Genomic DNA, 22,526 nt, shown 5'->3' with positions numbered 1-22,526 from the left:
AACCATAGAACTTTTATTGAGTTTCCTCTGTCTCAAATTATAAGATATTTTAATTTTTCTGAATAATATCTTATAACTTGGAATGATGAAAATATATATAACAACCCAAGCTCAGTCTAGCTTTGTACACTGTACTACTCCGTTCATTCTAAATTATAAGATGGTTTGACTTTTTTAGATATACATTATGTCTAGATACGTAGTATAAACATTGTATCTAGAAAAGTCAAAACGTCTTATAAGTATCTAGACATAGTATATATCTAGAAAAATCAAAATGTCTGGTAATTTAAAATGGATGAAGAACTATTTTTCAATGAAAAAAGAAAAATTCTTAAACCACGGCCGGAAATGAGAACGGAAAGGGAGAAGGGCCACCTTCCAACAAGGAAGGCATACTCATTGGCAACACGCTAAAGCCACACAACCTCTGACCCTGCCGTAATGAATCCCCCCAGTTGCCGCTCCCCCTTCCAAACATGACCGTTGGGGCGCTGTGCCGCTGTCCCCTTCCTCAGATCCCAAATACCCCACCGCCGCGCTCTCCCACCTGGCACCCGAGAATCCACGCGCTCGCGCACTCTACATTCCTCGCCCCCACGCCGGTTCGACCGTTGCCGATCCCCCTTCGCGCACGCGCTCTCCATCTCGCCATCGCCATCCCCACCCCGCGCCGCGAGCACGAGCCCGGGCAGGGGCTTGGGCGGGGGCGTATGGCCTGCGCCGTGGCGATGCCGATCGACTTGCCCCCGGCTCCAGCTCCGGCGGCGGAGGAGGTGAAGGCGGTTGAGGAGGACGAGGAGGTGGTGGTGGAGGTGGAAGGAGGAGGGTGCGGCGGAGGCGCCGTGGTGGTGGCCGCGGCGGACGCGGAGGCGGAGGGTCACCCCTACGATTTCCACGTATCCGGGCCGCGCAACCTGCCGCCGCCCAACTGGAAGGAGATAATCAGATCGAGCTGGTAAGCGATCGCGCTTTCCGTGTCTTTGAAATCATGTACTCCTACTTTTTTTTCATTCCTGAATGAAGATTGGATGGCCAGATCCGGGTGGCGGGTTATTTGTATATATGTGGTTTCGTTCAAGCTGCGGGCTTCTAGGTTTCAGTTGGATCAGGGGCCGTCGCTTGGTCTTGCAGCTGGCACCTTGTTTTTCGGGCATTCCCTTGGTTTTTGATCGGGAGGGGATAAACGAATGCTGGCGCCGATTGCGCGATCCCCCTTCCCTGCTCGCGGTTGAATGAGAATGGAAGGTTCTTCAATCGGCATGCGGCAAAATCGATTACCTTTTCAGCTAGCGACATTGTGATTTTGCAGTATCCCGTTGCATGGTAGACCACCCATTGTGAATTTTACTAGTTTCTATGACATAACAAGTATAGAAACTATCCCATAAGTGGCTGCACCTTTTACAGGGCCCAATAAATATTCTGGTGATTAGCCACCGTTTGCAGTTCAGCAAACAATTTTTCGAGAGTTGAGTTTTGTGGAATTTTTCCATTTTGTGCTTAGTGTGCAGTTTTTGGAGTAACAGAATTGTTTACTATTCCTGCAAGCAAGGTTAACTTATGGTTGATTGGAAGAAACAAAGGCACTGCTCCTGCCTTCTCTTGGAGGAAAACAGAAAACAAGAAAGCAGTGAGCAGTGGCTCAAGTTTTGCTGTAGCCTTCTTGGAGGAAATCAGAAAACAAGAAAGCAAGGAACAATGGTTCAAGTTTCCTGAAACTAACGTGTTCTGTGCGTGGGTCCATGGGGGTACAAAACACGTTTTCTGTGCACACGCTTTTATTGTATAACAGTCTGTGTCCAGCTATGGTTTCCATAGCAATTTACAGAATTCTTTCTGCTCTTACTTCACCATTAATTCTATGCGCAATTCCAGATATGGTTTCCATAGCAATTCCAGCTATGGTTTCCATGGCAAACCTTTTTGTCCATGCAATAGGCCTCAGTGGCCAAATGGGTTGTTTTTGAAAATTTAGTTGACGAGAGTTATTTTAAAATATTAATCAAAAATAAAATCTTGGTATGGGGAAGGCAGCTTCTGGCAAGCCTTATGTCAATGCCAAAGAATCCATTTGAAATCTGTACTAGACTTTATGCCATTGTATGATTTGTATCCCATAGGCCATGATGCACCCTTTCCCCCCCTAAACATTCTTTCTTGCTGTAATTGATTTGCAGGAAGGATCCAAATTACAAAAGGATGGTAATGGCCTGCTTCATTCAAGCAGTCTACCTGCTTGAACTGGACAGGCAGGACCAGAAAGGCCAAGAGGATGGCCTCGCTCCAAAATGGTGGAAACCCTTCAAGTACAAGGTCACACAGACATTGGTGGATGAGAGAGATGGTTCCATCTATGGCGCCATGCTGGAGTGGGATCGTTCTTCTGCCTTATCTGACTTTATCCTCATAAGACCAAGCGGGGCCCCAAGGGCTGTGTTAGCTCTCAGAGGAACCCTCCTGCAGAAGCCAACTATGAAGAGAGACCTGCAGGATGACCTTCGTTTCTTGGTATGGGAGAGCCTCAAAGGTTCAGTGAGATTTGTTGGTGCTTTAGCAGCACTAAAATCAGCAGTTGAGAAGTTTGGCAGCGCCAATGTTTGTGTTGCTGGGCACTCCTTGGGAGCTGGCTTTGCACTTCAAGTCTGCAAAGAGCTTGCCAAACAAGGAGTTTTTGTGGAGTGTCATCTTTTCAATCCACCTTCTGTTTCACTGGCCATGGGTGTAAGGAGCATGAGTGAGAAGGCCAGCTACCTGTGGAAGAAAGTCAAAGGAAGTCTGCCATTGAAGGAAGAAACAACACCACCACTTGAGACTGCTAAGGCAGAGGCAAGTGACAAGAAGAGATTGCGCACCGAGAAGAAATGGGTGCCACATTTGTATGTCAACAACAGTGATTACATCTGCTGCCACTACAACGCTCCCTCTTGCTCGTCCACAACAACAGATGGTGCTTCTGATGAACAGCAACAACAACGCAAGGCAAGTGAGATTGCTGGTGATGTGGTCGCAAAGCTCTTTGTGACATCAAAAGGCCCGCAGAAGTTCCTTGAGGCGCATGGGCTACAGCAATGGTGGTCAGATGGCATGGAGCTGCAGCTGGCTCTCTATGACAGCAAGCTCATAAGCAGGCAGCTGAAATCCATCTACACAACAACAACAATGCCATCTCCTGCCAAGTCCTAGACACGGCTTAAGCCGTTGCATCGGTCATTAGAAATACTCTTTCTAATAATTGTGTGTACTTACCAACTGAGAATGTTGTATTACTCCAGTGGTGCCCGAAAACAGTCAAATAATTTGGTTAAAGGGATAATGTATGAACAGTTCGGCAAACGGTGTGCTTGGATGTCTCACCGTGTTGCTGGCCTCGCTCGATAAAGCTAACCTCGCCAGCCGAGGCAGAGAAATATTGAAAGCAATGGATAACAAGGCAGCAAGTAAAGGAACCAAACACCGTGAACTTTGCTCAACCAGGCAAAGTGAGCACCGGCGAGGAATCCAAACGTGCCGCCGAGGCAACATTATTTTCAACTCAAATGTTGGTTCCTATCATAGGCACATTCACTGTCAGATTTGGTTCTAGGCTTCTAGCTGTCACGACTGCACATGCTTAAATGTGGCCACTAAAGTAGCGTGATCAGATTTTAATAGCGTTGGTACAGTGAACTGAAAATTTGTTAGCTTGCTCCTCGGTTTTTTTGAGTTAATACACCATGAAAAAATGAAGGTACATGAACTGAAAATAACTTGTGCAACTCTGTAACTGTAAGCTATATATGCCTATATGTAAGCTATATGCCTATATGTAACACAAACTGTTACAGCGTTTATAAGAATGTAACCTCGGACAAATTGTTACTCGGTAGAACACTGGACTGGTAAAATGCAAACACGCCCAGGAGAGCCAAAAAAAAACCCGAAAAATGGAGGTACACAAACTGAAAATAACTTGTGCAACCCTGTAACTGTAAGCTATATATGCCTATTATATGTAAGGTTTGAGGGTTTATAAGAATATAAGCTCGTACGAACTGTTACTCGGTAGAACACTAGACAGGTAAATACAGGCATACAACACAACTGCAAACACACCCAGGAAAGAGAAAAAATTACTCCGTAGAACACACCCAAGAAAGCAAAAGGAAAAGAGCCTTTTACCTGTGTGCCGTTACGAAAGATACTCCAGACCCATAGACCACTAAAAAGTTTGAACGCACCCTGGTGCCATGACGCTAAACTTTCTTGCCCTTCTACGCCATTCCTGTCCACCTTCTATTAGGTTTCCACTGTTTAACAGCCCTGATATGCGGGCCCGACCAGTGACGATGCCTAGAATACCCTTCTTTCTCTAGCCTGGTGGGGCCAAGCCGTAAGTGACCTAGTCACCGTCTTCCTCCTCATCCTGTCATCTTCCTCTACCTCCATCTTATCCAAAAATAGGCCTACGACTGATGGCACGGCAGGCGTGGCCTGCGCGAGCGTCAGCGCATGGCCGACCTCGAGGGCAGCAACGGATGCGCGCGGCGAGGCGAGTCCACCCTGAGCCCGATGTTGGACGCGCGTAGCTCGCCGCCGGCCGTGTGTGGCTCCTTGGCTCCAGTCGTGCCCCGCGCGACCATGCCGCCAGAGCCCGCACGGACTTCGCCCAGCTCTACCACGGTTGCGGCATCTCGGTCGCGCACCCCACCGTCGGCCGTGCGCCCCGCCGCCGGCTGCCCCCCCCCAACCGTGTGCTCTGGCCAATCCGGACGAGCGAGCGAGTGAAGCCGCCGCGGCCACCTGTGGCAGAACAGCTCGAAATAGCACACTTACGGAGGCGCTCGTCTTCCATCAGACACTAAGCACCCCAAAAGCAAGCTACAGCGGGCGGTATCCGTCGGACACACCCCAAGGGAGAACCCGAAAGATCTATATTTTTCCCAAGGATCCAATAATCAAAACGAGTTACAATACTTGTCCATTTCATACATCAGAGTTTCTTAAAAAGTATATTATTACAATACCAAATGTTAGAGTGCGGAATGATAAACAGCGGAATTTAAATAAACATCTAGCGAACGGAGCGAGGATTCCGTCTGAGCCCACCAAAATGATCCTCCACACAAAGGTACTCTCATGCATCACCTGCAACAAGGGTAAATAACGCTGAGTACACAATGTACTCGCAAGATTTATCTGACTAGTGGGAATAATTTTCTGACTCCAAGGAATATGATAAGCTTTATGGTTTGCTGGTTTCTTTTGGCAGAAAGCAATACTAATAGTGAGTCCTTATTTATGTATTATTATCAGCCGGATTAAGTTATCATCTAGCCAGTCCATATAAGCATATGTTCTACTTTTAAGCAAGAGTTGTGCAATCAGTTCTATTTCTTCTCCTTTTAACTTTCAGTTCTTACTACGGTGCTAAACTATAGACAAGCCATACCGGATTTTCCGGCGATTCGCGAATCAATGTGCCTAGCTGGGTGCCTCGAAAACACACGCTCCGCTTGTACCCAAGGCACAAGCAGGACTAACCCATCACTCTCCTATCCCGGGTGTCCAGGTCTCCGTCTAAACTTGGACTCCAAGCCCCCACTCCTGCGTCCCGGACTTAGTGTAACAACCCAAAAATGCACACACCAAAAATCACAACTACAAAATTTTTCTTAAAAACCCTCGTGTGATGATGAGTGACATTGTAGGAGCCAACCCTAAGTGTTGGCTTAGAAGTAACCCAACTAGACAATTTTATGAGCATGGCATGTCATTTGTTATCAAGGGTATTTAATTACTGACAAATGAAACATAGCTCACATTGTCAACTCAAATAGTGATTTGGATTTTCTTTTATTTTATGTGATGTCTAAAAACTCCTTTAAAGAAAACACCATGAAGAAATTATGACTCAAACCAAAGGATAAATATTTAAAAAGGAAAAACTAATCCTATTTATTGTATAACAAAACCACCCCATTTTTGTAATACAAAATAGCTAAATAAATTCCTAATATATGAAAGAGAATGAAGTGGGCCACATATCCAAAGACTCCAATGAATAAGGTGCACCAAATTAGAATTGAAATTTCAAACCAAATTTAAATTCAAACAAAGGAGAGGAAAAAGAAAATAGAAAACAGTAAAGAAAAGAAAAAGGGGAGAAGGACACGCAGCCCAGGCCTCGCAGCCTAGCTTCTCGGCCCGCCAGCACAGCCCTGCCAGCGCGCAGCAAGCCGGCCCAACACGCGCAGGCCCAGCGGCTAGCCCCGCACACCGCTCACGCCCCGCGCCTCCCCGCCTTCACTCACTGTCGCTGCCACTGGGCCCCGCACGTCAGCCGAGCGCTGCTCACCCACGCGCCCCTTTCTCTTCGCCCACAGTCGCTACCAACGGACCCCGCATGACAGCCCTCCCCTGCTCATCTTCCTCGCGCTCACGCTCAACCGCCAGCCGACCGGAGGCCGACAGCGATGGCAGAGCGGGCCAGGGGGTCACACCCAGACCATGGCCTTGCCCCCCCCCCTTGGCGCCGTGCCCACGCAAACTCCATGCCAACCACCCACGCCCCGCAATGCCGCTCGATGCGCTCAACGCAATCCCAGCCGTCCGCCTTGGAGCTCGGAGCTCCGGCTATAAAGCCACGGCCTCGGTTGCCCTAGCGATCATCCCATCGCCCGCCGCCACTTGGTGGCCATCCACTGCGCACCCAAACCAAGGGAGGAGGGAGAAAGGGGAAGAAGAGGGGGAAGCGCCGAAGCCGCTGCGGGGGGGGGAAAGAGATCACCGGAGCCGAAGACGACGCCGTCGTCTTCATCACTGACGCGAGCAACGTGGCACTACATGGCTTCTGGAGCTACACGACAGCGACTCTCCACTGTGTCACCATCCACTCTTCCACACCACCAACGGTGAGCCTCCCGGTCTCCCCCTTGCCGCCGCCGGACATTACCTTGTCTGCCATGGCTCTCCACCCCGAGCGTAAAGGCCAGGGCCGTCTCCAGTCCATAGGAACACATGCACCCACGCACACACCCGAGACCACACTGTGACCACCCCACCGGAGCCCCGTAGCGCACCCGCGTGCCTCGCCGTCATCTTCATGGTCGTCGTGGCCACCGAGGAGCCCCTAACGGCCACCTTAAAATCGAAGCCCCACCTTGAGCCCTAGACGCTTTCACCGTGCACCCATGGATCCGCTGATACCCACATCTGCCTAGTCCAGCCACCGAAGAGCCTGCAAATGCGACCTCGCCACCGGCGAGCACTGTCGAGCCGCCGTTCGCCCTGGCCAGCGCCTTGGTGAGCCTCGGCCGCCACCTAGCCCCCACCATCATAGTCGCCGTAGCCTGGGGTAGCCTTTCCCCTCCCTAATTGGGCACCAGCACCGCCACGAAGGCTCACAGCCAGCTTGCCACCGGCAGGAGCACCACCGCGGGAGAAAAACAGGGGAACACCCCCTCGCCGACCACCCGCACGTAAACCTGGTGCACGTGAACCACAGACAGAGGAAGAGAGGGGTGGACATGGCTCGCCAAAAGAAGACGTGGTCCACCGTAGACCGACGCATCCGTCCACCGTGGACCGTGAACCGTGGACCATGGCCTAGTGGAGGCCCATGGCCGTGACATGGCTGCGCCACATCACGCCACGTGTTCGGCCCAGCCCGGCCCAGACCGGCCCAACCCAAAGCCCGTTTGAGACCCGGCCGTATTGACCATTGATTGGTCAACATTGACCGTTGACCTAGCCCCACATGTCAGTGACATAGACACTTTGGACCCACACGACAGGCGCTGACGTCACACGGGACCCACATGTCAGCAGCCCGGGCCAACATGTCAGAGACCCTGACCAATGACCAATGACCATTGACCCACCATTGACTGACGTTAACTTTGACCGGACCCACCTGTCAAGTGACCCAATAGCCTCTGGCCCCACCTGTCGGAACTCGCAACGTTGATGACGTCACGCTGACGTCATGCTAACGTCAGCCGGACCCCACCTGTCAACTCGGAACTAAGATGATGACATCATGCTGACACCAGCATGCCACATGGACCAGTCGCTGCGTGACACGTGTCAGCCCAGGATTAATTCAGCCTTTTTCCATTTTCAGAAATAGATTTAAACTTCAGAAATTCATAACTAATTCATATGACCTCAGAAAAATATGAAACTAGGACCAAAATTCATCTAAAATCAAGCTCTATGCAATGAACTCATATTTGAGTGCATTTGGCTCTTTTGAATTTTCATTGCTTCTTTGTGCTATTCTATAGACGTCGCTAACGCGACTATAATGCGATCGTTTGCAAACTAGGAGGAGAATCAGACAGACGAGGATCATGAGTACCGTGAGGAGTACGGAGACGACTACACTAAAGGTGCCACATCCCACCCAATCTCGTAGTACCTATTACGCATGGCTAAAATAGAAAGGCTAGTGCTTTCCTTTGTTGTTATGATCACACTATGGTAGGACTTGCATGGTAGTATGCTTTCTTGATGGCCTTTACCTTGACGCAACCTTACCCCTGCTCACCCTACTGTTAGGCTAGTCACACGCTTGCTTATTACTTCTACAACGCTTACACTACCTTGATGCGTGTTGAAAACTGGTGATAATTGAACTATGAGAGTGCTACATGTGTGACTTGGGTGCGTGGAGGGTGAGGGTTGTGTCGACCAAGTTGGAGTATACGACGAGCCTAGGGCAAGTCTTGCCATGGGGTGTTACCTGGGCACCCCTAGAATGGATACCTATGGTGGGTAAAGGGTATATGAGGTGATCCTGGGTGTGAACCTGTGATGGGAGGAGCTTGGGTTGGAGGTGCTGTGGTGGCACGGTAAATGGAAACCCTGATGAAGACATTCTAGCTTGGTCAACCCTAAGGACTTACTAGTACTCAGATTCACCGAGAAGCCTTACGTACCACTCGCCCTATATGGTGTGGGACGGCCGAACTACTTGGTAGGATATTACCACTACTGCTAGGTTGATAGCGGACAGTGCGAGGGAGGTACGGGGTGTGGAGGATTTCCCCCACACCCTTCTGAGACTTCATGGAGACCTTGTGGACCCAGCTCATGACTCACAGTTTCAGCCACCCCAGACTAGACTTGGGGTGTACCAGGGCTGAATGGTAGAGTGGCATTATCCTAGGCTAGCAAGCAGCCGAAATCAGCCCAGTTGATGATGATCAGTGAGGAAGGCAGATCATGTGGTTATGTAAAACCTCTGCAGAGTGTATGGTTGATCGATCGATACATGTGTCAACTTGTTGGCTATGGACCTTTCCTGGGTTTCGCTTAAACTAGATAGAGAGATGAGTCCTTCTTTTCTTTCCCCTAGAAGTGAGTGTTTGGTCGTAGCCAGGGGCTACGGCCCTTGAGACAGTGCCGAGAGGGAGTTGGCCTGTCGACTGAGCGATGGTATGGTATGGTGATGGTGTGGAGATGGTGGTATGTTGATTCCCAGGATCAAAACCTAGCTCTGGAATGGGAATGGGTGGAATATGTGTGAGAATGGTGTTAAAAACTTGACTATACTGTTATATACTTGATATGCTAAAATACATAGGAAACCCTAGCCTTATAGGTTCCTTTTGACTATATCCAACTTGCATCCAATCTCCATAAAGCAATACTCATAGGGTTGGGAGTGGCCAGTACAAATCGTACTGATAAATTTTGGCATACATGTTCTACTGAGGAGTATAGCTCCGAGGAGTTTGACGGTTGAGGGGTTCGTGCCTACACTCAAGTTTGGCGATCTTATCTTCAAGCTATTCTGAATAAATGCTACTTTTGATTCCTGCCAATGCAGCGATGTAATAATTTATATAATTCCACACTATTTGTACTCTGATATTATCGTTGTATGGATGTGATATTCGACTGGAATTTGGGTAATATGATCTACCACGGTCTTATTACACTTCAACTCTGTGGATTTCCCTTCACGGAAATTGGGGTTGCTACAGTTGGTATCAGAGCCATACTTGACCATAAGACGAAACCCATAGAAATGGATGATAGAATAGGATGTGAACAGCCCTTCTTTCGGTTATATACCGACCCTGCATTTACTTTTATGCAAGGCTTATCTATTAATGACCTGCTAACACCTATTCCTTAAAACATGCAGATAGCAACGAACGTCGACTGGCTGCCTCTAGGACCACTACCTCTAGACCACGCCAAGCTTACCTTCGACTTACATGAGCTCGGGGGTTTTGCACAGACCCTTTGCTGAGTTCTCGTCATGTTAGGTGTTCCTAACGAGCTTGTCAAGGTCACCTGCACCGGGAAGCTAGCTCAGGAAGGAGGAATCGAAGGACCAATTGTCACCTTAGTCGAGTTCCCAGCTAGCACTACCTTACCTTCTGTCCTAGCTTCCACCGAGTTGACTATAGAGGACACCGTCGAGGAGGGACTATGAGCTATCTCGCACAAGGCACTTCGCAAAGTGATGAGGGACCACTACGAGCACCTAAAGATGACAGAGTTCTGTCTACTTCCCTAGGCCCTCGACCTTAGCCTTACCCTTAGTGAGCAGAGTTTCATAGCCGATAGAGTTATCCTTACTGAGGAGGATAGATGCCTTCGTGTCTCAGCTATCCACCTGTTGGAGCAGGACAGGTACATGACCCAGCTGGAGCAGAGGAGATGTCAGGACCAGGCCCTCTGGTGGGAGTATCAGGAGCAAGACTCACAGAGAGCATAGGAGCGAGCTAGTCTACTTGAGATAGTTGCCAAGCTGTAGGACGAGCTCAACCGCCGTGAAGAAATCCATAGAGCTGAGGTCGATGACTTACAGGACAAAGCCACCGACCTAGGCAACAGGAACTGCTACCTCGATAGTAAGGTATTGGAGTTGCAAAGAGAGTTGGACGACAAGAAGACCGAGTTCAACCGTAGAGGAGACAGAGAGAGATCCAAGGGGATTGACATGCTAAAGATCTAGTCTCGAAACAAGACCATGACTCAAGATCTAGAAGAGTTCAGAAAGAAGGCCGTTCACAACCAGGGTCACCTGATCAAGGCACTTAGGCAGAACGAGTACCTACAGGACAAGTGTGAGAGGACTCGACAGGCCTGGCAGAAGTCTGATAGGAAGCACCTCAAGGAGATGAAGGGTATGTGGGATCAGCTACCCAAGGAGATTCGCAGCAAGACGAAGCCTAGGATAGAGGAGTTTGAGTTAGCCTCGACTCGCCTCAACCTAGATGCCTGCCCTACCCTACCTGGAGCCAAGCCTACTAAGGAGCTCGCTGAGGCCTTAAAGTACGTGTCCTGACTTCACAAGTCTGACGAGGAGATCGAGATCGAGAACAGTCGTATCCTAGCTACGGTGTACGAGTTAGAGTAGATGACCCTGTGTGGTCATGAGTCATGTCAGTAGCTTCTGTAAGTTATACCCCATGATGTACCCCTTATGAGATGTATTATGAGACAGTATGCGTAGAACGATTCTCGCACATCTTCAAGTGTAGCTACTGGAGATGATGCTATGTAATAAAACCCATGTAATGAATGTTTCAGATCTTATTGCATCTTTATGAATCTTATTGCTTCTTTGTAATGAGAGTTGGATAGCATAAATGTTTTTCTTTAAACCGTCAAAATCATGTAATCATATGAAATTATAAGCACTAATGGCACAAGCACTAAAATTCTCTATGATTCGTGTTGCAGATGCCGAACTGCTGTTCTAATCGCCTAATGAGTCAAGGACGTGCACCCACCCCTGAACCAGTTGAACCCAATGGGGGACATGGTGGCAACAACCATGGCCATGGCTGTGGCCGTGGACGTGGAGGGATACCCTTCAACCTGGAGAATACTTCGCCGCCTGAGGAGAACATTCCTCCACCACCACCACCATACTTGGCAAAAGTGATGGCACAATAGACCTAGCTTCTAGCAGCTCTTATTGAAGGAGCAAACCATCGCTAGGGAGGTCAGCAGAATGACTTCCAAAGGAAGTTAGAGGGATTCCTGAAGCTAAGGCCACCTACCTATGATGGCACCGACCCTAACCCACTTGTAGCCGATGACTGGCTCAAGGAGATGGAGAAGAAGCTTGATCTCACTACTTTCACTGATGATGAGTGTGTTGGAGCAGTCACACACCAGCTCACGGGTGCAGCACGCGCCTAGTGGGACAGTTATAGTGATTCCCATGAGGACCCTACCAACATCTCGTGGGATGAGTTCGCCGAAGCATTCACTAAGTATCACATTCCCAACGGTGTCATGGAGGCCAAAGCTGAGGAGTTCCGCAACATCAAGATGGGAAAGGACAGGGTGACTGAGTACACTACTCGTTTCACCAATCTTCCACGCTATGCACCTTCCTACATTGTGAACTCTAAGAAGGAGAAGCTATACTATTATTGCAAGGGACTCAACCCGCACATCAAGCTGAAGTTTGGCAGTATTGAGAGTAACACGTTGCGTGCTCTGGTGGATTGCTGCATCTAGATCAAGAAGGACCGTGCTGAAGCTGGAGAAGAGTATAGGGAGAGGAAGCATAAGCCTAAGGAGTCTCTCCATGGTCATGATCGCAAGAGGTTCCGCAGAGATGCACCATCTAGGGAACGCTCTCACCACAATAGAGATGATAACCCTAGATTGAGTAGGGGTAGTGGAGGCTACACCGCCAAATACTCCCACCCTGCTTAGGATCGTTACACCTGGGACCGTTATGCTCAGGACCGTTTCAACCGTCCCTGCTCAGCAAATGAACGCCCAGCATAGAACCGCTCCCAACCAGGCACTAGAAACTAGAAGGCACCCGCGCCAACCCCTACAAGTGGTACGCCCTTCACCTGTTTTGCTTGTGGCCAACCAGGTCACAAAGCCACTGAGTGCCCTCAGAACTCTACTACTCAGAAGTCTCAGCTCAAGAGATCTGCTACTCGTGGATGTCTCAACCATCTGGACACTGAGGAAGCACAAGCTGCCCCTGACATAGTGTATGGTATGTTTTTAGTTAATGGCAACACTGCATTAGTTCTATTCGACTCTGGAGCAACTTGTTCATACATATCATCCAAGTTTGCACGAGAGCATGACCTGCCTGTAACCCCACATGAAAAGCCTATCATCACCAGTTCACCATTAGGAGACCTAAAATGCACCCACATCTGTAAGGGAGTGAGTCTTACCATTGAGGGTCTTGTCTTTAAAGCCGACCTAACCCTTTTACCTTTCACTAGCCTAGATGTCATCCTAGGTATGGATTGGTTAACCATTCACCAAGGTATCATATCATGTTCACCTAGATACGTCCAAGTGACCCACCCATCAGGCCAAGTCATTAGATGTGAACCCCAGTCTGGAAAGTCCACCTCTATCCTATGTGCCCTTAAAGCAAGTTTAGAATCACAAAAGAGGAGAAGATAGTTCATGATGTGCCAGTAGTCAGAGACTATCTCGATGTATTCCCTAGAGAATTACTGGGTATGCCACCAGACTGTGATGTAGAGTTCATCATTTATCTATTGCCAGGAACGGGACCCATTGCCAAGAGACCCTATCGCATGTCAGTTGGTGAACTGGCGGAGCTCAAGAAATAGCTTGACGAGCTCATCTCAAAGGGATATATCAGACCCAGTGCTTCATCCTAGGGATCCCCTGTTCTGTTTGTCAAGAAGAAGGATGGCTCAATGAGAATGTGCATTGATTACCGGAACTTGAATGCAGTCACCATCAAGAACAAGTACCCCCTACCAAGAATTGATGATCTGCTTGATCAGCTTTGAGGTGCCAAATATTTCTCCAAGATTGATCTCAGATCTGGCTATCATTAGATGAAGATTCGAGAAAGTGATATCCCAAAGACAGCTTTTGTAACTAGGTATGGGCAGTTTGAGTTCACTGTGGTGTCCTTTGGACTCACGAATGCTCCCGCATACTTTATGAACATGATGAATAAGGTTTTCATGGATGAACTGGATAAGTTCATGGTGATATTCATTGATGACATCCTTGTCTATTCACCCACCACTGAAGAACATGAACATCATATGAGAACTATGCTCAAGAAATTAGCCCAACATCAGCTCTACGCAAAGTTCAGCAAATGTGAGTTTTGGCTATAGGAAGTTGCCTTCCTAGGCCATGTACTATCAGCTGAAGGTGTCATAGTTGACCCAGCCAAGATTGAAGCTGTGAAAGAGTGGGATCAACCCCGTAATGTGATAGAAGTCAGAAGTTTCTTGGGATTGGCTAGATATTATCGCCGATTCATCGAAAACTTCTCCAAGATAGCCCGTCCAATGACCAATCTTCTGAAGAAGACCAAGGAGTTTGAATGGGTGCCTGAGTGCGAACAAAGCTTCCAAGAATTGAAACAGAAGCTTACCACAACTCCTGTACTAGCATTGCCTGATATCGGCAAAAATTTCATAGTCTATTGTGATGCATCCCGTCAAGGACTTGGTTGTGTATTGATGCAAGATGGAAGAGTGATAGCATATGTGTCTCGACAATTGAAAGAACACAAGAACCGTTACCCTACTTATGATCTTGAGTTAGCAGCAGTTGTGCATGCCCTAAAGATCTGGAGACACTACTTGATAGGCAACAAGTGTGATATCTATACGGATCACAAGAGCTTGAAGTACTTTTTCACTCAAGAAGATTTGAACATGAGGCAACGCCGTTGGCTAGAGTTGATTAAGGACTATGACCTAGAAATTCACTATCATCTGGGAAAAGCTAATATAGTCACAGATGCTCTCAGTCGCAAGAGCTACTGTCACACTTTGATCACTAAATCCATACCACCTGAGCTCAAGGAGGAGATTGATGATTTCCAACTTGAGATACTACCACACGGCTTATTGAATGAGCTCTGCATACAGTATGATCTCACAGAACGCATCCGTCAAGCTCAGAAAGATTGTGAAGAAATCAAATATCTCTGTGGTCTGATGAAACTAGGCTATAAGACCAACCACCATGAAGATGAATAAGGAACCATCTGGTTCAAGAACATAATCTATGTTCCATCTGACCCAGTGCTATGAGAGGAAATTCTATCAGAAGCTCATGATTCTAAGTACTATATCCACCCTGGAGGTTCAAAAATATATCAAGATTTGAAGAAACACTTTTGGTGGAAAGGCACGAAGACAGACATTGCAGGACATGTGGCACGATGTGACACCTATAATAGAGTCAAGGCTGAACATCAAAGGCCTATAGGTTTGCTAAAGCCTCTTGATGTTCCCGAGTGGAAGTGGGAGAGCATATCCATAGATTTCATAGTTGGATTGCCCCATTCACAGAAAGGGAATAATTCCATCTGGGTGATTGTTGATTGCTTGACCAAGATTGCTCACTTTGTACCAGTAAAGACCAAGACCAATGCCAAAAAATTAGCAGATCTATATATTGAGCATATTCTCAGACTACATGAAGCTCCCTCTAGTATTGTATCTGATCGTGGTCCTCAATTTGTGTCCCGATTCTGGGAAGCTCTGTACAAGTCCATTAGAACCAAACTTGATTTCAGTACCGCTTACCACCCATAGATAGATGGATAGATAGAATGAGTAAATTAGATCTTAGAAGACATGCTTTGCGCTAGTGTACTAAACTATGGCTTTGATTGGGAGAAGTGCTTACCCTGTGCAGAGTTCTCTTACAACAACAGCTACCAAGCCAGTATCAAGATGTCGCTGTTTGAAGCTCTATATGGCAGACCTTGTAAGACACCTTTGATGTGGTCTCAACTAGGAGAAAGATCGTTCTTTGACTCCGCTAAGATTCAAGATGCCAAAGAAGGAGTTGCTCAAGTGAAGGAGAACTTGAGAATTGCTCAAAGTCGATACAAGAGCTATGCTGACAAAAGGAGAAGAGAACTTGAGTTCAATGTGGGGGACTTTGTCTATCTCAAGGTATCCCCGCTACGTGGAACTGTCAGATTCCATGTGAAGGGAAAGCTTGCCCCTAGATTTGTTGGCCCATACAAGATTTGCAAGAGGATTGGAAAGCTCGCCTATGAACTTGAGCTACCTGATGAATTGATGGGTGTATATCCCGTACTTCCATGTCTCACAGATACGCAAGTGTTTAAGAGTACCCGATGAAGTAGTTCCAACTGATACACTTGACATTCAAGATACACTTGAGTATAAAGAACATCCTATCAGAATTCTGGGCAGAGATACCAAAGAGACCCATAGCAAGACTATTCCTATGTGCAAGATCCAATGGAGCAATCACATAGAGATAGAAGCAACATAGGAAAAAGAGTCTGACCTCCAGCTACACTATCCTTATCTTTTCAAAGAGTACATTACGCTATAATCTCGGGGATGAGATTCTGTTAAGGGGGTAGGACTGTAACAACCCAAAAATGCACACACCAAAAATCACAACTACAAAATTTTTCTTAAAAACTCCCATGTGATGATGAGTGACATTGTAGGAGCCAACCCTAAGTGTTGGCTTAGAAGTAACCCAACTAGACAATTTCATGAGCATGGCATGTCATTTGTTATCAAGTGTATTTAATTACTGACAAATGAAACATAGCTCACATTGTTAACTCAAATAGTGATTTGGATTTTCATTTATTTTATGTCATGTCTAAAAACTCCTTTAAAGAAAACACCATGAAGAAATTATGACTCAAACCAAAGGATAAATATTTAAAAAGGAAAAACTAATCCTATTTATTGTATAACAAAACCACCCCATTTTTGTTATACAAAATAGCTAAATAAATTCCTAATATATGAAAGAGAATGAAGTGGGCCACATATCCAAAGACTCCAATGAATAAGGTGCACCAAATTAGAATTCAAATTTCAAACCAAATTCAAATTCAAACAAAGGAGAGGAAAAAGAAAATAGAAAACAGTAAAGAAAAGAAAAAGGGGAGAAGGACACGTAGCTTAGGACTCACAACCTAGCTTCTCGGCCCGCCAGCATAGCCCTGCCAGTGCGCAGCAAGCTGGCCCAACACACGCAGGCCCAGCGGCCGGCGCCACACGCCGTTCATGCCCCATGCCTCCCCGCCTTCGCTCGCTGTCGCTGCCACTGGGCCCCGCATGTCAGCCGAGCGCTACTCACCCGTGCGCCCCTTTCTCTTCGCCCGCAGTCGCTGCCAACGAACCCCGCATGACAGCCCTCCCCTACTCATCTTCCTCGCGCTCATGCTCAACTGCCAGCCGACCGAAGGCCAACAGCGATGGCAGAGCAGGCTAGGGGGTCATGCTCGGACCATGGCCTTGCCCCCCCTTGGCGCCGTGCCCACGCAAACTCCGTGCCAACCACCCACGCCCCGCAATGCCGCTCGATGCGCTCAATGCAATCCCAGCCGTCTGCCTTGGAGCTTAGAGCTTCGGCTATAAAGCCACGGCCTCGGTTGCCCTAGCGATCATCCCATCACCCACCGCCACTTGGTGGCCATCCACTGCGCACCCAAACCAAGGGAGGAGGGAGAAAGGGGAAGGAGAGGGGGAAGCGCCAAAGCCACTGTGGGGGGGGGGGGAAAGAGATCACCGGAGCCGAAGACGACGCCATCGTCTTCATCACTGACATGAGCAATGTGGCACTACACGGCTTCCGGAGCTACACGGTAGCGACTCTCCATTGTGTCACCATCCACTCTTCCACACCACCAACGGTGAGCCTCCTGGTCTCCCCCTTGCCGCCGTTGGACATTACCTTGTCTACCATGGCACTCCACCCTGAGAGCGCAAAGGCCAGGGCCATCTCCGGTCCATAGGAACACATGCACCCACGCGCACACCTGAGACCACACCGTGACCACCCCACCGGAGCCCCGTAGCACACCCACGTGCCTCGCCGTCATCTTCATGGTCGTCGTGGCCACCGGGGAGCCCCTAACGGCCACCTTAAAACCGAAGCCCCACCTTGAGCCCTGGATGCTTTCGCCGTGCACCCACAGATCTACTGATGCCCACATCTTCCCAATCGAGCCACCGGAGAGCCTGCAAATGCGACCTCGCCACCGGCGAGCACTGCCGAGCCGCTGTTCACCCTGGCCAGCGCCTTGGTGAGCCTCGGCCGCCACCTAGCCCCCACCATCGTAGTCACCGTAGCCTGGGGTAGCCTTTCCCCTCCCTAATTGGGCACCAGCACCGCCACGAAGGCTCACAGCCAGCTCCCCACCGGCAGGAGCACCACCGCGGGAGAAAAATAGGGGAACACCCCCTCGCCGACCACCCGCACGTAAACCTGGTGCACGTGAACCACAGACAGAGGAAGAGAGGGGTGGACACGGCTCACCAAAAGAAGACGTGGTCCATCGTAGACCGGCGCATCCATCCACCGTGGACCGTGAACCGTGGACCATGGCCTAGTGGAGGCCCATGGCCGTGACATGGCTGCGCCACATCACGCCATGTGTTCGGCCCAGCTCGGCCTAGACCGGCCAACCCGAAGCCCATTTGAGACCTAGCCGTATTGACCGTTGATTGGTCAACGTTGACCGTTGACCTAGCCCTACATGTCAGTGACATAGACACTTTGGACCCACACGACAGGCGCTGACGTCATGCTGACGTCAGATGCTACCCACATGTCAGCAGCCCGGGCCCACATGTCAGAGACCCTGACCAATGACCATTGACCATTGACCCACCATTGACTGATGTTAACTTTGACCGGACCCACCTGTCAGTGACCCAATAGCCTCTGGCCCCACCTGTCGGAACTCGCAACGTTGATGACGTCACGCTGATGTCATGCTAACGTCAGCCGGACCCCACCTGTCAACTCGGAACTAAGATGATGACATCATGCTGACACCAGCATGCCACGTGGACCAGTCGCTGCGTGACACGTGTCAGCCCAGGATTAATTCAGCCTTTTTCCATTTTCAGAAATAGATTTAAACTTCAGAAATTCATAACTAATTCATATGACCTCAGAAAAATACGAAACTAGGACCAAAATTCATCTAAAATCAAGCTCTATGCAATGAACTCATATTTGAGTGCATTTGGCTCTTTTGAATTTTCATTGCTTCTTTGTGCTATTCTATAGACGTCGCTAACGCGACTATAATGCGATCGTTTGCAGACTAGGAGGAGAATCAGACAGACAAGGATCATGAGTACCATGAGGAGTACGGAGATGACTACACTAAAGGTGCCACATCCCACCCAATCTCGTAGTACCTATTACGCATGGCTAAAATAGAAAGGCTAGTGCTTTCCTTTGTTGTTATGATCACACTATGGTAGGACTTGCATGGTAGTATGCTTTCTTGATGGCCTTTACCTTGACGCAACCTTACCCCTGCTCACCCTGCTGTTAGGCTAGTCACACGCTTGCTTATTACTTCTACAACGCTTACACTACCTTGATGCGTGTTGAAAACTGGTGATAATTGAACTATGAGAGTGCTACATGTGTGACTTGGGTGCGTGGAGGGTGAGGGTTGTGTCGACCAAGTTGGAGTATACAACGAGCCTGGGGCAAGTCTTGCCATGGGGTGTTACCTGGGCACCCCTAGAATGGATACCTATGGTGGGTAAAGGGTATATGAGGTGATCCTGGGTGTGAACCTGTGATGGGAGGAGCTCGGGATGGAGGTGCTGTGGTGGCACGGTAAATGGAAACCCTGATGAAGACATTCTAGCTTGGTCAACCCTAAGGACTTACTAGTACTCAGATTCACCGAGAAGCCTTACGTACCACTCGCCCTATATGGTGTGGGACGGCCGAACTACTTGGTAGAATATTACCACTACTGCTAGGTTGATAGCGGACAGTGCGAGGGAGGTACGGGGTGCGGAGGATTTCCCCCACACCCTTCTGAGACTTCATGGAGACCTTGTGGACCCAGCTCATGACTCACAGTTTCAGCCACCCCAGACTAGACTTGGGGTGTACCAGGGCTGAATGGTAGAGTGGCATTATCCTAGGCTAGCAAGCAGCCGAAATCAGCCCAGTTGACGATGGTCAGCGAGGAAGGTGGATCATGTGGTTATGTAAAACCTCTACAGAGTGTATGGTTGATCGATCGATACATGTGCTGACTTGTCGGCTATGGACCTTTCCTGGGTTTCGCTTAAACTAGATAGAGAGATGAGTCCTTTTCTTTCCCCTGGAAGTGAGTGTTCAGTCGTAGCCAGGGGCTACGGGCCTTGAGACAGTGCTAAGAGGGAGTTGGCCTATCGACTGAGTGATGGTATGGTATGGTGATGGTGTGGAGATGGTGGTATGTTGATTCCTAGGATCAAAACCTGGCTCTGGAATGGGAATGGGTGGAATATGTGTGGGAATGGTGTTAAAAACTTGACTATACTGTTATATACTTGATATGCTAAAATATATAGGAAACCCTAGCCTTATAGGTTCCTTTTGACTATATCCAACTTGCATCCAATCTCCACAAAGCAATGCTCATAGGGTTGGGAGTGGCCAGTACAAATCATACTGATAAATTTTGGCATACATGTTCTACTGAGGAGTATAGCTCCGAGGAGTTTGACGGTTGAGGGGTTCGTGCCTACGCTCAAGTTTGGCGATCTTATCTTCAAGCTGTTCTGAATAAATGCTACTTTTGATTCCGCCAATGCAGCGATATAATAATTTATATAATTCCGCACTATTTGTACTCTGATATTATCATTGTATGGATGTGATATTTGACTGGAATTTGGGTAATATGATCTACCACGGTCTTATTACACTTCAACTCTGTGGATTTCCCTTCGCGAAAATTGGGGTTGCTACAGTTGGTATCAGAGCCATACTTAACCATAGGACGAAACCCATAGAAATGGATGATAGAATAGGATGTGAACAACCCTTCTTTCGGTTATATACCGACCCTGCATTTACTTTTATGCAAGGCTTATCTATTAATGACCTGCTAACACCTGTTCCTTAAAACATGCAGATGGCAACGAACGTCGACTGGCCGCCTCTAGGACCGCTACCTCTGGACCACGCCAAGCTTACCTTCGACTTACATGAGCTCGGGGGTTTTGCATAGACCCTCTGCCGAGTTCTCGTCATGTTAGGTGTTCCTAATGAGCTTGTCAAGGTCACCTGCACTGGGAAGCCAGCTCAGGAAGGAGGAATCGAAGGACCAATTGTCACCTCAGTCGAGTTCCTAGCTAGCACTACCTTACCTTCTGTCCTAGCTTCCACCGAGTTGACTATAGAGGACACCGTCGAGGAGGGACTATGAGCTATCTCGCACAAGGCACTTCGCAAAGTGATGAGGGACCACTACGAGCACCAGAAGACGACAGAGTTCTGTCTACTTCCCTAGGCCCTCGACCTTAGCCTTACCCCTAGTGAGCAGAGTTTCATAGCCGACAGAGTTATCCTTGTTGAGGAGGATAGATGCCTTCGTGTCTCAGCTATCCACCTGCTAGAGCGGGACAGGTACATGACCTAGCTGGAGCAGAGGAGATGTCAGGACCAGGCCCTCTGGTGGGAGTATCAGGAGCAAGACTCACAGAGAGCATAGGAGCGAGCTAGTCTACTTGAGATAGTTGCCAAGCTACAGGATGAGCTCAACCGCCGTGAAGAAATCCATAGAGCTGAGGTCAATGACTTATAGGACAAAGCCACTGACCTAGGCAACAGGAATTGCTACCTCGACAGTAAGGTATTGGAGTTGCAAAGAGAGTTGGACGACAAGAAGACCGAGTTCAACCGTAGAGGAGACAGAGAGAGATCCAAGGGGATTGACATGCTGAAGATCTAGTCTCAAAACAAGACCATGACTCAAGATCTAGAAGAGTTCAGAAAGAAGGCCGTTCGCAACTAGGGTCACCTGATCGAGGCACTCAGGCAGAACAAGTACCTACAGGACAAGTGTGAGAGGACTCGATAGGCCTGGCAGAAGTCTGATAGGAAGCACCTTAAGGAGATGAAGGGTATGTGGGATCAGCTACCCAAGGAGATTCGCAGCAAGACGAAGCCTAGGATAGAGGAGTTTGAGTTAGCCTCGACTCGCCTCAACCTAGATGCCTGCCCTACCCTACCTGGAGCCAAGCCTACTAAGGAGCTCGCTGAGGCCTTAAAGTACGTGTCCTGACTTCACAAGTCTGACAAGGAGATCGAGATCGAGAATAGTCGTATCCTAGCTGCGGTGTACGAGTTAGAGTAGATGACCCTGTGTGGTCATGAGTCATGTCAGTAGCTTCCATAAGTTATACCCCATGATGTACCCCTTATGAGATGTATTATGAGACACTATGCGTAGAACGATTCTTGCACGTCTTCAAGTGTAGCTACTGGAGATGATGCTATGTAATAAAACCCATGTAATGAATGTTTCAGATCTTATTGCATCTTTATGAATCTTATTGCTTCTTTGTAATGAGAGTTGGATAGCATAATTGTTTTTCTTTAAACTGTCAAAATCATGTAATCATATGAAATTATAAGCACTAATGGCACAAGCACTAAAATTCTCTATGATTCGTGTTGCAGATGCTGAACCACCACACCCCGTAATGCTGCTCGATGCAATCCCTAGCCGTCCGCCTTGGAGCTCGAAGCTCCGGCTATAAAGCCACGGCCTC

At 48.4% G+C, this 22,526-nt stretch overlaps 1 protein-coding gene across 1 annotated transcript; it reads left to right on the top strand.

Annotated features, from left to right (window-relative positions):
• The first annotated feature begins 479 nt into the window (after positions 1-479).
• On the top strand, positions 480-3,613 carry LOC136452986 (GDSL esterase/lipase At4g10955-like). The gene is made up of 2 exons (XM_066453562.1): positions 480-958; positions 2,181-3,613. The coding sequence occupies exons 1-2, from the start codon at positions 480-482 to the stop codon at positions 3,184-3,186; spliced, it is 1,485 nt and encodes a 494-aa protein (XP_066309659.1). The 3' UTR covers positions 3,187-3,613.
• Positions 3,614-22,526: the final 18,913 nt, after the last annotated feature.

The sequence above is a fragment of the Miscanthus floridulus genome, chromosome 5 (assembly GCF_019320115.1).
Source record: "Miscanthus floridulus cultivar M001 chromosome 5, ASM1932011v1, whole genome shotgun sequence".
NCBI lineage: Eukaryota > Viridiplantae > Streptophyta > Magnoliopsida > Poales > Poaceae > Miscanthus > Miscanthus floridulus.
Note: the sequence above shows the minus strand (reverse complement) of the source record. Positions and strands in the feature narration are given on the sequence as shown.